This window comes from Olea europaea, chromosome 12 (genome assembly GCF_002742605.1).
Source record: "Olea europaea var. sylvestris chromosome 12, O_europaea_v1, whole genome shotgun sequence".
In the NCBI taxonomy this organism is placed as follows: domain Eukaryota; kingdom Viridiplantae; phylum Streptophyta; class Magnoliopsida; order Lamiales; family Oleaceae; genus Olea; species Olea europaea.
This window is the reverse complement of record NC_036248.1, coordinates 30,597,068-30,614,189: the sequence shown is the minus strand read 5'-3', so window position 1 is coordinate 30,614,189 and position 17,122 is coordinate 30,597,068. Positions and strand designations below refer to the sequence as shown.

The following is a 17,122-nucleotide window of genomic DNA, read 5'->3' as shown; positions in this document are numbered from 1 at the left end:
TTAAGATTGGGGTTCAACCTTTGAGAAAGACGAGAGTATGTCTGAGTATGAGAGAATGAATAGGAAAATTGATTATGCTAACAATACAATAATCTCAAATTTATGTAAGAATCTATACCGTTCTCACAAAATACCTTGGACCCCACGAATAAGTCACACACACTCAACAAAATCCACCACCATCAATGGTGTAGTTTGCAACTAATAGCAGTTCAATCCACTGACAATTAACTCCCTGCTCCAACCCCTATGCCTACCCCTACCCCTACGTCTATGCCTACCCCTACCCCACCATCCTACCTTTCCTCAATAAATAATTGAAAAGCCCAAATCATTCAAAAGCTCCTTCTCAACCTCTCACGACAATAATATAATGTTAAAAGAATATGGTCACTGTAATAAGCTATCAAAATCTTGATAACAACACTGTACGCTGTTGTTATACATTAGAATTTTGGTAGGCTAGTCGATTAATTTTCTTCCTTTTGACGCGTCATACTATCATTATCCTTGCAGTCCAAGATTTTCCGGCATGCCGACGCCGGTTAGTGCAGCCAGGGCATGCTTAACACAGGAGGCTGTGGCCACTCTCGACGAGGCTGTGGCAGTCGCACGGCGACGGGGGCACGCGCAGACGACGTCGTTGCACATGGTGTCCTCGCTCCTATCCATCCCAAATTCATCTTTACGTGAAGCATGCACCCGCACCCGCACCCGCAACAACGCATACTCCACTCGCGTGCAGCTTAAGGCTCTTGACCTTTCACTGAGCGTGTCTTTGGACCGCCTACCCTCTTCACGAGCGAACAAAGTAGAGGAACCGCCAGTGTCGAATTCTCTTATGGCAGCCGTAAAAAGATCGCAAGCGAATCAAAGAAGGCAGCCTGAAAACTTCAGCTTCTATCAGCAGCAGTATTCATCATGTTCTTCTGTTCCGGTGGTGAAAGTCGAGCTCCGGAACTTGATTATATCAATTCTTGATGACCCTTTGGTGAGTAGAGTTTTCGGTGAGGCGGGGTTCCGGAGTTGTGATATAAAGATAGCTACACTTAGGCCAATAAACAGTTTCCATGGCCACCATCTGTTTGGTTATTCGTCAAGGTATAAACGGCCACAACCACCTTTATTTTTGTGTAATTTCAACGCTAGCGATAGTTCTAATGACGAAAGTATGACTCGTAAAGGTTTCAGCTTTCCTTTTATGGGTGGGTTTCCTGGGGAAGAGAATTCAAAGAGAATTGGAGAGATCATGGTCAGGGATAAGAAAAAGAATCCACTGCTATTGGGGGTTTCAGCTAGTGACGCTTTATGGAATTTCTTGGAAACTGTTCAAAAAAAGGTTGAAGGTGTTTTACCTGGGAGATTAATTCGGTTGAATGTGATTTGTGTTGAAGATGAGGTATTGAGTTTTGTGAATGGGGACTCTAATGAAAAACTAATGAAATTGAGGTTCGAGGAGGTGGAAAAAATGGTGCAGAATAATGTAGGAAGTGGGGTGGTTGTAAATGTTGGTGATTTGAAGGCATTGGCTAAAGAGGGTGTTTGTGTTGATGCTTTAAGGCATGTAGTGCGTGAATTGGGGAGGCTGCTGCAGATTCATGCTGGGAGATTGTGGTTAATTGGAGCAGCAGCAACGTATGAGATTTATTACAAGTTTTTGAACAGATATCCCTCCATTGAGAAGGATTGGGACTTAGAAATTTTGCCTATTACTTCACTTGGGTTTTCAACTCAAGGGTCATTCCCAAGATCCAGGTAACTTTCAATTATACAGTTAGGGTCCGTTTGATATGTGAATTTTTTTCATGGAAAATATTTCCATTTTTCAATTTTATGGTGTTTGATTGGGTTTTATTTCCATGGGATTACCTTTTCTTGCTTGGAATTGATCTTTTCTTGGTTTTTAAGGAAGACCAATTTGGCGAGAATTGGAATTTCATGTTACTGTAGCATTTTGTGCTTATTTATTTATTATGTGTTGGTAATNATGATCGATGCTCTTTGGTTGTAAGTCACCATTATAAGTCAATTAACAATAGTGGAAAAAGCCTTGCTTGTGACAGAGAATTTTGTAACGGGAGACGTAAATCATTGTTTTGGATTGAACATCCATAACATATCGTTTCCACACTCTTTTTCCTTCCTCTTGTTATTTTGGTATTTGCTCATTATCTTGTTTGTTAATTGATTGAATTTGCATTTGTTTTTGAAAAAATTTTAAATAATCAATTTACCCTCCTCTTTGTTAGTTGTTCTTGGGCTTTCAAAACTGTAACTAGTTTTCCTTGTTAAACCTATTTTGAAATCAACAATTCAAATACCGAGGGTAAAAGCATGTGAAACATTTAAGGAAATATCGCAATTGAGATATAATATCATAATCAGGCTAGCTAGATTAAGATGCAACATCAATGTTAATCAAAACACCAACAACTTTAGCCTCCGTTTGGCTCCCATTTTGTCGTAATGAAAATGGATAGAATAGTGTTTTTTTTGAAAAATGAGTGGTTAAAAAAAAAGGAAAAGTTTTCCATTTACATGTGATATAATTTTATAGAAGATTGTATGATTGAAAATAGGAATGAGAAAAATGAAATGAAATGTAATGGAATGAAAATTAATGGGAGCCAAACGGGGCTTAATATCACAAAACATCTAAACTTAATATAGCAAAGCAACTATGGAAAGCATCTACATTCATCCAAAATGATATGAAATACCAATATAATGTCTAAAAAACAAAGTCAAAATACTATTTCTCATCCTAATCCACTATATTAGTCTCTTGGTGTTGTGTAGAAGCAGCCGTAGTCGAATTTACCTTTTGTTGTGTTTCCTGTGTAGTCAATGTAGCTATTTAGGTGGTGAACGATGAGATTTGATTTGTAAGAGCATATTCGGGATCCACTTCATATAGACCAGCAACTCTTTTCACACTTAAACATACACTTGACCATTGATAACCGTTGGTGGCCATTTCACCAGCAAAGAATAAGCATCATCTACGGTTTTAGACATCAATGTACACTTGCAGCAGCATCAATTATTGTTCGTGTCTTACCATTCAACCCATTGTAAAATATCTTAATCTGCATCCAATTCTAATAACCATGCCGAGGTCATCTTCTAAGTAAACTTTGAATCTCTCCCGAAGCTAATAAAATGGTTTGAAGTAAGTTTTTTCAAATTGCTCAATCTCACTCCACAATTGAGCAGACTTAGAAGGTAAAACATTTTTGATAAGGAAATCCTAAGCCTTCCCTCCCAAGCGGTAATAGAATTAGACTGTAATGATTGAGGCCATCCCTTTGCTTTATCCCTCAAGGAGAAAAAAACAAATGCAGTCTAATTTCATCTTCAGTAATATTATTCATCTTCACAATGTCACCAATCTCCAAAAAGGTAGCTAGATGAGCATTTGCATATTCTAATGGGGTTCCTCTAAATTGATTCTATTGCACATGGTAATCAATCCAAGCTTCAGTTCAGAGTTGTCTATAGCAATAATTTGGTACATAATACTAGAATAGTTGTTATTGACAACTGGTCAAATTTAACCTCGAATCGTTCGTTGTTATTGATTTTCGTTTGCTGCCGTTGCTTCAATTTCATTTCTTCTTATGATCCTTATTCTTTGAAATGTTCTTTTGATCTTAAGATCTTTTCACAAAAACAAATGAAACACCAACAACCAAACAATTAAAAGTAAAAAAATAAAATAAAATAAATCTAAATTAAAATCAAGCCTAATTGGCAGCAATATTAGTAAAATTAAAATCAATCAATCTCCGACAATGGCATCCAAAACATGTTAGCTACATATTATGCCGCAAGCGCACAATTTCAAGTTTTATAATATAACGGTGAAATTATGATGTCGAATCCACATGGATTGATAATTAAGTTTCTACTAAGTAATATAATTAAAATAGCCCTTAGTTTGTCCAGACGATCAAATTAATAGTTTCAATATACTTAACCAAATACAAGGTGAAAGGCTGACTGAATCAATGATTTAATGACGATTTTTAATGATTAAATCTATATGAGAAAAGCCTAGGGTTTCGATTTCATCCAACTATTAACTATGTCTATTAATTCAATATTTATCTTCAATTGGTAATTCAAGTTTATAAGCAAGAACCATAATATATTTCTACTCCCTCTCTCAAGTATTGAGTGAAAATCTTTCATAAATTCCAATTCCAATATCTCTATTCCAAAAAAAAAATAAAAAAAAATCTAAGAATTATAAAGTTCTATGGTACTTCATGAAAACGCTTCAAAGGAATTATACTTTTTCTTGAAACATATAATATCCTAGGTTGTGTTATTCTATAATCACGCCTAAGGTTCCCTCTCTAGAATGAGAAACTTAAATCAAATCAATTAATTAATGGCCAGTTAATTTAAAGCATTAAAAATAAACAATAAAAATAAACTTTAAAAGACAACCTCAAAGAATTAAATGTTAAAAATCAAAACATCATTTCAAGTTTGGATTATATCAATCCCCTAGATGAGTAACTTAGTTAATGATTGGAGAATAAGAAAATCTAGAATTCATAATCATAAGCATAAAGAAGAAAAGAGATAAAAACCGTTTTTGAAGTTTGGATAATCTTCTTCTCGCCATTCCTTTCACTCAATTACTTGATGTCTTGATTTGTCTCGTTGAAGTATAGATGAAAAACTCATTCTTTGCCGTATTTATGACTCCTTTAATGCCCGCCTCGAGTTAGGATATTTTTGGGCCTTTTTCGAACAAATAATAACCTAATTTTCACGCGCACGATGCCTAAGTGCTATAAATGTGGCACTTGGGCGCTACAACAATTTTTAGGCTGGCGCTTGTGCGCTAGTGGTAAACCACCTTGAAGTTTGCTCCTTCTCTGTCCCGAGTGGCACCTAGGCTCTGCCTGTTGGGTGCCTGGACATCACAATTCTGTTCTTTTCTGGTAGCCATGGCGATAGTATAAAGGATCCTTGGCTCCAACTCCTTGCTAGTTTTATGTTTCATGGCATGGTTGAGTAGCGCCTAGATGCTGCGTTGCTGCTTATTTTTTCCTCTTCTGTTGCCATATTGGCCTCTTTCCTTGCTCTCTTTGCATGCTTCCAAGACCTATTCTCTCCTCGATTCATGTTGTCACTCATTGGCTCCTTCTAGCTCTATGAATTGATCTTTGATCACCATGTCACCTAACCTATAACACAACATGAAAACACAAATCAAAACGTTTCTAAAACTCTTAAGATAAATTAAATATCAAGTTCAAGTAGTATCAAAATTATGAATGAGATACACTCATCGTTCATGTTGAAGATTTGTTTCAAAAGTTAAAAATTTCGAAATCTTTTTACCAAAAGAAACAAAGATAACTTTGATATAGTAACTTATTTGAAAAGATTAGATTGCTTTTCGAATACATTTCTTGGTTCTAGAATACTGTTGACATTTCCTATTACCGTTGCACTTGTTGAAAAAAGTTTCTCAAGTTTAAAGATATTAAAATCTTGTTTGCGATCAACCATATTACAAGAACGATTGAATGTGCTAACTATGATATCTATTGAAAAAGATTTGATAAAAATATTGATTACCAAAATTTAATTAGTGAGTTTAATTTTAAAAATGCGATAAAGAATATTTTTACATAATTTGTTACATTTCAAAGTTTACATATGGCATTTGCTGCTTTTGATTTTAGGTTTGCTCATATGAAATGACACGAAGAGGTTAGTGACTTGGACGCCTCTTTGTTGATGACATATGAATTTTGATTGAGTTCAGGTGCTGCTTTTGAACTTTAATTTTACTTTTCTTATTCAGGTCATGTAAAAAAATAAACAAATTTGTAAATGTCCTATTTCTGCAATGAAATATTATTATTGGTACTTATTTTTCTTTTCTTAATATAGTTTTTAATTCCATGAAAGAGTCACTATTTTAAAATATCACACAGGTCATCCAAAATCTTAGGACAAGCCCTGAAAAGACCTAAACTTGATTTGACCGGACACAGCTAGGGTCACATGTTTAGGTCATGTGACTCTTATGTGTCCCATGCCCCTATATTACGATTTCAATTCCTTAACTTTCATACTTTTGCATTTTAGTTCTCCAAGTTTCAGTTTTATCAATTTAGGTCTTTCTTTTGAATATCTCCCAATCGATCCTTCAACTTTTAAATTCATCCAATTTAGTCATTCAACTTTTGATGTATTTAACTTTGGTTATTCCAATTATGGAAATGTTCATTTTAGTCTTCAAAGTTTTTATTTCATCTCTTTTTGGGCCCAAAACTCTTCAAATGGAAAATTTAGTTCCAAAACTTATGAAGCCATCCATTCTACTCTCCATAGGATCAATCATGTCCTCTAGTCCCCCAAGTATTGATGTAAATCAGCTTTTTGATTAAACCGCAAGTGCACATGTCACATTTAAGTAATAAAATAAACTTTTTTGAGTTCGAGTTGTAACCTAAGAACATTTTTAAAAATTTCATATCTCATATTTAATTATTATAAGATAACTTCATAAAATTTTTATATTAACTTTTAGTATCGTGGTTGGACAAATACATCCACTGAGCTCTTTTACTTTACCTATAATCTTCAACTTCAATCTGTACACTTTGCTTAAAATGTCGGTTTCATGATAATAATGAATAATCAAGGATGTAGTACATATATTTGAAATTTTAATACCCCCACATTCCAAGGATTTTAAACACTCCCACTTGGATAACATAATTGAACATGTACCACAAAACATTAAACAATAAGAATTAACATAATCATAAAGTATCAAATATGGTTTAACAATAATAATCTACGTACACATGCCTTCATAGTAATAAAATATACCTTACATACAAAATACTTGCAATTTTGTACTACAAATTAGCTAAACATCGTGTCAAAATTTAATCAGACAATAAACTAATTTTCAAATACAGTACATTGAATATTCTGCAAATGAAATATTGTTTCGATTAAGCACACTCAGGTGAAATTCTAGCAAATATAGAATATAGCCCAAATTCATCGTTCATTCGCATTTATTTTAATAACTTAAAATTATAATGGCTCATATAAAATTTAAAATAATTAAATGTCGAATAAATTATTATAATTATTAATATTTGAAGCTTTCCAAACTTAAATCAAAATTAATCCAACTACATGGTCGTATTATAATATACCTTTTTCTAAAATATTAATTAAGTACATTATTGAGGATTAAATATTTTAACCAATTGTTCGAAATAAATTTCATAGAAATTCTCATGTAGTCAACCAATTCATGAGCATGACTAAATACTAGTTTTGGTTATAATATACAATAATAATATCTCATTGTACAGCCTAGAATTTGTCTTACCTCTAAAGGATAACTATCCACACTAAAATTAGAGATAATGCCAAAAAATTGCCAATCTTATCTTATTGTGGGCCAACAAATCAAGTTGCTGCAACATAAGTGTAGTATATGTGTTCGATACATACTCTCATGTTTTCTGGTAAATATATTCCGGTGGATCAACAAAAGAGGAGAAGCGTACTACAAGTAAAACATAGATAATACACGTGTTGGAGAAATTAGTTAAAGTTCAGACCGCAAACGAGGTTATCATTAGTTATAAATTTCACTTTATAGAACTAATCAACAACTGCGAACACGAATTATACAAGGGATCTTCTTCTTATTTTATCTTCCATCCATTAGATTTTTATTGTGGGTTCCATTGAATAGGATGTTCACACACAACAAAATACCTTAATTTGACCCTTAAAACGACATTTTAATAGTAATTCATATGGACTTTAATTAAACAAAAATGCCACATACTGTTTTCAAGTAATATAATATAATGGGAATATAATTTACCATTTAGGCAATCATTTTCCCCCTACATTTTTGCACTTGCATAGAAATAATCACACGAATATCATAGAAACGAATTATGATACTAAATGTAAGTATATGCATGCCGTATCATTGTCATAATCAGTGGTGAAATCCAAAAAGACAGAATTATCACATAATTCAGTTAAAAACCAGCATTTCAAGATTAGCACCATTGGCTACATCCACATGAAATATACCAATTTACAATTCCAAAAGAACGAACACTCCAATGTACACTTACCAAAGAACTGTACATACACTCTAAGTTCAATTATGAAACTCATTCCTAATCCCTCATTGTTTGCAATTCACCTATTAAACCAACATTCAAAGCAGAGCAAAGGATCAAACACTATCTTCTTCTATGATCAAATCACTCCAACACGACTTTAGATTGGTGGGAAAAATCCACTAATAAATACAAATAACATAATTCAATAATTGCATAAATATAATAATATGATAATAATATAAACATTATAATTCAACAATAAGAAGAGAGTTAGAATGCAAACCTTTTGAGTCACTTCGAAGACGCTGTCCTAAAATCGTGTTGCTTCCCCTTCGTGCGAGTTTTTTTTTTTGGCACTACGTGACTCTAAGATAAAATTCATGTTGTTCATAGCTGGTTCTTCTTCTATGGGCACGACTATAAAGAGATAAATGAACAAGCTTTTCATCGGGTTGTCAAAATAGTATAGTATAAAATTATAGAGAGAATAAATTATACATTTTTGCTAATTATATTGGGGCCCTTTTTTCCTCTTTTTTGGGCCGAGTTATTGCTTATTTTTGTTGTAGAAATATGTTGTAGATTGTCTTTGTACGTTGTTGATTTTAGTGCTGATTTCTAGTGTCTTTGCTGTAGAACTATGTTTGTTCCAATATAATAGAACAATGTTATAGGTTGCCTTTATATATTGTTAATATCCAATTTCATTTTAGAAATGCGATAACAAACAATTATGGTTATGTGGTATTTTATTGGCACGCAATGAAATATTTCATTCAGGATGTTAATGATGCATATTGCTGTGAGAAAATAGGCAAATATGTGGTTATGTATGACTCTGTTCCTTCGTTGAAAATGGTAGAGACAGAATAGCTTTTCTCTATTTTTAAGAGTCAGTCCATACAATGGAGAGACAATTCATGCTATTTTGATAAAACTCAAAAGACTAATTTTTCAATTGATGCTTCCACTCACGTTTCTGCTCTATCTAGTGATTGGCCTTACTTAGGTATGCTAGAAATAAAATCTTTAATATGACGTAACCTAGCTCATAAATTCTAATGTTTGTTGTGAGCCACATGAGCATTATATTATATACTGATAAGTGTCTTTTTACACACTTATTTAATTCACAAACATGACTTAATTATAAGATAAGTGATTGAATTGTGGCTTAATTTCGTTGAATTTGTGAATTTTAGGGTATGTTGATGGATATGGTGAAATTCACGAGAAAAGATTACTTCACAATCCTTGATAATAGACGAAGACAATTTTTTGCATGACTCTGTCACGACAAGTCTATATCTGTGTGAGTATATTTACACCTCGTAGTCATTCAATCATTGTACTCTATCACTATAGCTATACCATGTGTGACTCGATCTCAATCATAGCTCCACCTCGATGTCATCCATCATCAGAGCTCTACCTCAAATTTTGAACCATGAGATTGAACCGTCTTCTCTAATACGACTTGTTGAGAAAAATTTCACTAGATGCATAGGGAATGCAAAAACACAAAAACGAGTTAGATATAGAAAAGTAATACAAGTTTAACATGGTTTGACAAATTGCTGATGACCCTATGAAAAAAAAATCATTACTAGCCGAGAAAATCTCATAGTATAATATTTTTGTCACTTTAACAATTTTTGCATACACAAAATTAGAGCATCTAATGGACGATGGGCACTTGCTCGCACTGTTTTCTCTAATTTTCCCTTTGCCTAGCACCATGGCCGCATGAATTCTTCCTGCAAAAACCCAAGTAGAGTTTGATAGTGAAATCAAGAAGTTTGACTCAACTAATACCTAGAGGAGGGGTTGAATATGTGAACAATGCGGAATTTAAATTTACCAATTATCATAAGTAATAAGTCATAAATAGTAATTAATCTAGATAAATTCACATGCAAGTCTATCCTATGTTGAATTACCACATTTTACAATTTGCATAAAGTAAATAACACCAATAATTGATCAAGGAAAAAAACCCACCGCAAAGTGTAAAAAAACTCCGTACCCAAGCCAATAAAATCCACTATAAACAAATTGACTTAAAGTATGGTCCAAACTCGATTAACTACAAGTATCCTCTCACCTATATCTTATAATCATCAAGTCCCTCCTACACTGCGTGCTTCTACACTAATTCTTGACCTTCTGAAATCGTCTATCTGCTACGGATTACCAAGAACTCTTCGTTCTTGTTCTATTGGAACTCCAATTTCCTTCTTCAATTTTCAGAATTTTGATAGATTATACAGAAGTGGGTGGTTTAGTATTTTGAGAATTTGGATTGTTGTTTTCCCGATAGATCTCAATATTTGATGAAGGATTTCCAAAATATATTTTCTAGGAAGAATATAATAATCAACCACCATTATGGAAGGAATATAACTTCGATATATATTGCAGAAGGTGTTTGGAGTTGTTTAAGACTCAAAGAGCTGTTTAAGTCATGAAAATAATTTTTCCTGGATAACGTTGGTGCTCGAGCATTAGGTTAGCATCAGCTTCTCTGCTTTGGGCGCTCAAGCATCAACTTGTTAGTAAGCTAGCATAATTCCGACAACTTTTTCTCCTTATTCCATACTCGACAACAAAAACTCTTAATTAACTTATAAGACCTCCTAAATAACTCTTTGAGTTTTATAACTTTAATTTTGTTTAAAGAATAGCCAATTACAATGAAACTTAACAAACTCTTCTTTTGGCATTCTGTGACAAAATTAAATATTACAAGTAAAAGTAAAACATAAACTACCTACCTATAACCACATGACATGACAAACTTGTTGACATATGGTCGACTTCATCCTCATTGTTTTGATCATAGCAAACAAGACTAATTTTGTTTCTAACAAATTCTTTTGAGTGATGATAATTCAATGTTCAAATCAAGAAAGTATTATCGGACTTCAAATGATGATCTAAGTGGAAGCTAAGCATTCAAGTGAAATTATTCGAGACAAAAGTTTAAAAGATAAATGTCAAGAAAGATAAAGATCAAGAGCATAAGAAACGACATCAAAAGATCAAGACGACAAGTTTAAACTTTGGAACAAAGACTTGATTTCTTAGACAAAATGTAAATATACTAACGCTTTGATATTTCACAATGAATAGTTAAGCTCAAAATCTTTCTATGTATTAAAAACAATTTTCGTTCACTAAAAGTCATTCAAGTACAGCTCTTTGATAAAAAGTAAAAATGACTTTTAAAAATGATATTTGGACATTGAAGACATTTTTATCATGAAAATTTAGCTAAAAATATTTTGCAAAAGTCCATACACTTCAAAACTCTCAAATCGTGACAAATGGGGTCAAAACATAAAAAAAGCTGCACTGTCGGGGATCAACCGCCCAGAGAGGCAGTCCATCGGACTCTTTCCAACGGTCCGAAATTTGACCGTTCTGACTTTTGATTTTTACTGTACAAATTGCTATATTAGTCTTCTGGATAAGAGGTGGTCGACTGGACAAGTCATCCGCAAATATAGATTTTTTAACGTTTTAGACTCTATATATACATTGACTTCTTGCATTCATTTCATCATTTCTAAGAGCATTAAATTGAAATACTTTTAAGTTTTAACTTTTGTTCTCTACTCGTTATTTATCTCTATCAATTCATTTATTTTTGAAAAACTTTTGATTGAGTTTACTTTTAAAAATCATTTCTTTTATCAAAGTCTTTCAAACCTAACACTTGAACTTTTCTTATTTCCATTCATTAAAGTGTTAGCCTACTTCTCTTCATTGTACTCAACTTTGAATATATTCTTATTGTGAGAGAACATTTTTTTGTAAAATTTATACTTGGTTGAATAGTGGATCGTGTTGAGGTCCCGAAAAGCTCAACTTTGTAAAATGATCGATGCTCTTTGGTTGTAAGTCACCATTATAAGTCAATTAACAATAGTGGAAAAAGCCTTGCTTGTGACAGAGAATTTGGTAACGGGAGACGTAAATCATTGTTTTGGATTGAACATCCATAACATATCGTTTCCACACTCTTTTTCCTTCCTCTTGTTATTTTGGTATTTGCTCATTATCTTGTTTGTTAATTGATTGAATTTGCATTTGTTTTTGAAAAAAATTTAAATAATCAATTTACCCTCCTCTTTGTTAGTTGTTCTTGGGCTTTCAAAACTGTAACTAGTTTTCCTTGTTAAACCTATTTGGAAATCAACAATTCAAATACCGAGGGTAAAAGCATGTGAAACATTTAAGGAAATATCGCAATTGAGATATAATATCATAATCAGGCTAGCTAGATTAAGATGCAACATCAATGTTAATCAAAACACCAACAACTTTAGCCTCCGTTTGACTCCCATTTTGTCGTAATGAAAATGGATAGAATAGTGTTTTTTTTTTGAAAAATGAGTGGTTAAAAAAAAAAGGAAAAGTTTTCGATTTACATGTGATATAATTTTATAGAAGATTGTATGATTGAAAATAGGAGTGAGAAAAATGAAATGAAATGTAATGGAATGAAAATTAACGGGAGCCAAACGGGGCTTAATATCACAAAACATCTAAACTTAATATAGCAAAGCAACTATGGGAAGCATCAACATTCATCCAAAATGATATGAAATACCAATATAATGTCTAAAAAACAAAGTCAAAATACTATTTCTCATCCTAATCCACTATATTAGTCTCTTGGTGTTGTGTAGAAGCAGTCGTAGTCGAATTTACCTTTTGTTGTGTTTCCTGTGTAGTCAATGTAGCTATTTAGGTGGTGAACGATGAGATTTGATTTGTAAGAGCATATTCGGGATCCACTTCATATAGACCAGCAACTCTTTTCACACTTAAACATACACTTGACCATTGATAACCGTTGGTGGCCATTTCACCAGCAAAGAATAAGCATCATCTACGGTTTTAGACATCAATGTACACTTGCAGCAGCATCAATTATTGTTCGTGTCTTACCATTCAACCCATTGTAAAATATCTTAATCTGCATCCAATTCTAATAACCATGCCGAGGTCATCTTCTAAGTAAACTTTGAATCTCTCCCGAAGCTAATAAAATGGTTTGAAGTAAGTTTTTTCAAATTGCTCAATCTCACTCCACAATTGAGCAGACTTAGAAGGTAAAACATTTTTGATAAGGAAATCCTAAGCCTTCCCTCCCAAGCGGTAATAGAATTAGACTGTAATGATTGAGGCCATCCCTTTGCTTTATCCCTCAAGGAGAAAAAAACAAATGCAGTCTGATTTCATCTTCAGTAATATTATTCATCTTCACAATGTCACCAATCTCCAAAAAGGTAGCTAGATGAGCATTTGCATATTCTAATGGGGATCCTCTAAATTGATTCTATTGCACATGGTAATCAATCCAAGCTTCAGTTCAGATTTGTCTATAGCAATAATTTGGTACATAATACTAGAATAGTTGTTATTGACAACTGGTCAAATTTAACCTCGAATCGTTCGTTGTTATTGATTTTCGTTTGCTGCCGTTGCTTCAATTTCATTTCTTCTTATGATCCTTATTCTTTGAAATGTTCTTTTGATCTTAAGATCTTTTCACAAAAACAAATGAAACACCAACAACCAAACAATTAAAAGTAAAAAAATAAAATAAAATAAATCTAAATTAAAATCAAGCCTAATTGGCAGCAATATTAGTAAAATTAAAATCAATCAATCTCCGACAATGGCATCCAAAACATGTTAGCTACATATTATGCCGCAAGCGCACAATTTCAAGTTTTATAATATAACGGTGAAATTATGATGTCGAATCCACATGGATTGATAATTAAGTTTCTACTAAGTAATATAATTAAAATAGCCCTTAGTTTGTCCAGACGATCAAATTAATAGTTTCAATATACTTAACCAAATACAAGGTGAAAGGCTGACTGAATCAACGATTTAATGACGATTTTTAATGATTAAATCTATATGAGAAAAGCCTAGGGTTTCGGTTTCATCCAACTATTAACTATGTCTATTAATTCAATATTTATCTTCAATTGGTAATTCAAGTTTATAAGCAAGAACCATAATATATTTCTACTCCCTCTCTCAAGTATTGAGTGAAAATCTTTCATAAATTCCAATTCCAATATCTCTATTCCAAAAAAAAAATAAAAAAAAATCTAAGAATTATAAAGTTCTATGGTACTTCATGAAAACGCTTCAAAGGAATTATACTTTTTCTTGAAACATATAATATCCTAGGTTGTGTTATTCTATAATCACGCCTAAGGTTCCCTCTCTAGAATGAGAAACTTAAATCAAATCAATTAATTAATGGCCAGTTAATTTAAAGCATTAAAAATAAACAATAAAAATAAACTTTAAAAGACAACCTCAAAGAATTAAATGTTAAAAATCAAAACATCATTTCAAGTTTGGATTATATCAATCCCCTAGATGAGTAACTTAGTTAATGATTGGAGAATAAGAAAATCTAGAATTCATAATCATAAGCATAAAGAAGAAAAGAGATAAAAACCGTTTTTGAAGTTTGGATAATCTTCTTCTCGCCATTCCTTTCACTCAATTACTTGATGTCTTGATTTGCCTCGTTGAAGTATAGATGAAAAACTCATTCTTTGCCGTATTTATGACTCCTTTAATGCCCGCCTCGAGTTAGGATATTTTTGGGCCTTTTTCGAACAAATAATAACCTAATTTTCACGCGCACGATGCCTAAGTGCTATAAATGTGGCACTTGGGCGCTACAACAATTTTTAGGCTGGCGCTTGTGCGCTAGTGGTAAACCACCTTGAAGTTTGCTCCTTCTCTGTCCCGAGTGGCACCTAGGCTCTGCCTGTTGGGTGCCTGGACATCACAATTCTATTCTTTTCTGGTAGCCATGGCGATAGTATAAAGGATCCTTGGCTCCACCTCCTTGCTAGTTTTATGTTTCATGGCATGGTTGAGTAGCGCCTAGATGCTGCGTTGCTGCTTATTTTTTCCTCTTCTGTTGCCATATTGGCCTCTTTCCTTGCTCTCTTTGCATGCTTCCAAGACCTATTCTCTCCTCGATTCATGTCGTCACTCATTGGCTCCTTCTAGCTCTATGAATTGATCTTTGATCACCATGTCACCTAACCTATAACACAACATGAAAACACAAATCAAAACGTTTCTAAGACTCTTAAGATAAATTAAATATCAAGTTCAAGTAGTATCAAAATTATGAATGAGATACACTCATCGTTCATGTTGAAGATTTGTTTCAAAAGTTAAAAATTTCGAAATCTTTTTACCAAAAGAAACAAAGATAACTTTGATATAGTAACTTATTTGAAAAGATTAGATTGCTTTTCGAATACATTTCTTGGTTCTAGAATACTGTTGACATTTCCTATTACCGTTGCACTTGTTGAAAAAAGTTTCTCAAGTTTAAAGATATTAAAATCTTGTTTGCGATCAACCATATTACAAGAACGATTGAATGTGCTAACTATGATATCTATTGAAAAAGATTTGATAAAAATATTGATTACCAAAATTTAATTAGTGAGTTTAATTTTAAAAATGCGATAAAGAATATTTTTACATAATTTGTTACATTTCAAAGTTTACATATGGCATTTGCTGCTTTTGATTTTAGGTTTGCTCATATGAAATGACACGAAGAGGTTAGTGACTTGGACGCCTCTTTGTTGATGACATATGAATTTTGATTGAGTTCAGGTGTTGCTTTTGAACTTTAATTTTACTTTTCTTATTCAGGTCATGTAAAAAAATAAACAAATTTGTAAATGTCCTATTTCTGCAATGAAATAATATTATTGGTACTTATTTTTCTTTTCTTAATATAGTTTTTAATTCCATGAAAGAGTCACTATTTTAAAATATCACACAGGTCATCCAAAATCTTAGGACAAGCCCTGAAAAGACCTAAACTTGATTTGACCGGACACAGCTAGGGTCACATGTTTAGGTCATGTGACTCTTATGTGTCCCATGCCCCTATATTACGATTTCAATTCCTTAACTTTCATACTTTTGCATTTTAGTTCTCCAAGTTTCAGTTTTATCAATTTAGGTCTTTCTTTTGAATATCTCCCAATCGATCCTTCAACTTTTAAATTCATCCAATTTAGTCATTCAACTTTTGATGTATTTAACTTTGGTTATTCCAATTATGGAAATGTTCATTTTAGTCTTCAAAGTTTTTATTTCATCTCTTTTTGGGCCCAAAACTCTTCAAATGGAAAATTTAGTTCCAAAACTTATGAAGCCATCCATTCTACTCTCCATAGGATCAATCATGTCCTCTAGTCCCCCAAGTATTGATGTAAATCAGCTTTTTGATTAAACCGCAAGTGCACATGTCACATTTAAGTAATAAAATAAACTTTTTTGAGTTCGAGTTGTAACCTAAGAACATTTTTAAAAATTTCATATCTCATATTTAATTATTATAAGATAACTTCATAAAATTTTTATATTAACTTTTAGTATCGTGGTTGGACAAATACATCCACTGAGCTCTTTTACTTTACCTATAATCTTCAACTTCAATCTGTACACTTTGCTTAAAATGTCGGTTTCATGATAATAATGAATAATCAAGGATGTAGTACATATATTTGAAATTTTAATACCCCCACATTCCAAGGATTTTAAACACTCCCACTTGGATAACATAATTGAACATGTACCACAAAACATTAAACAATAAGAATTAACATAATCATAAAGTATCAAATATGGTTTAACAATAATAATCTACGTACACATGCCTTCATAGTAATAAAATATACCTTACATACAAAATACTTGCAATTTTGTACTACAAATTAGCTAAACATCGTGTCAAAATTTAATCAGACAATAAACTAATTTTCAAATACAGTACATTGAATATTCTGCAAATGAAATATTGTTTCGATTAAGCACACTCAGGTGAAATTCTAGCAAATATAGAATATAGCCCAAATTCATCGTTCATTCGCATTTATTTTAATAACTTAAAATTA

The 17,122-nt window shown here is 32.5% G+C and overlaps 1 protein-coding gene across 1 annotated transcript; it reads left to right on the top strand.

Moving 5' to 3' along the window:
* Positions 1-330: 330 nt before the first annotated feature.
* LOC111406379 (protein SMAX1-LIKE 8-like) lies at positions 331-1,980 on the top strand. The gene has a single exon (XM_023035809.1). It carries the CDS (start codon positions 533-535, stop codon positions 1,757-1,759), a length of 1,227 nt encoding a protein of 408 aa, XP_022891577.1. The 5' UTR covers positions 331-532; the 3' UTR covers positions 1,760-1,980.
* The last annotated feature ends 15,142 nt before the right edge of the window (positions 1,981-17,122 follow it).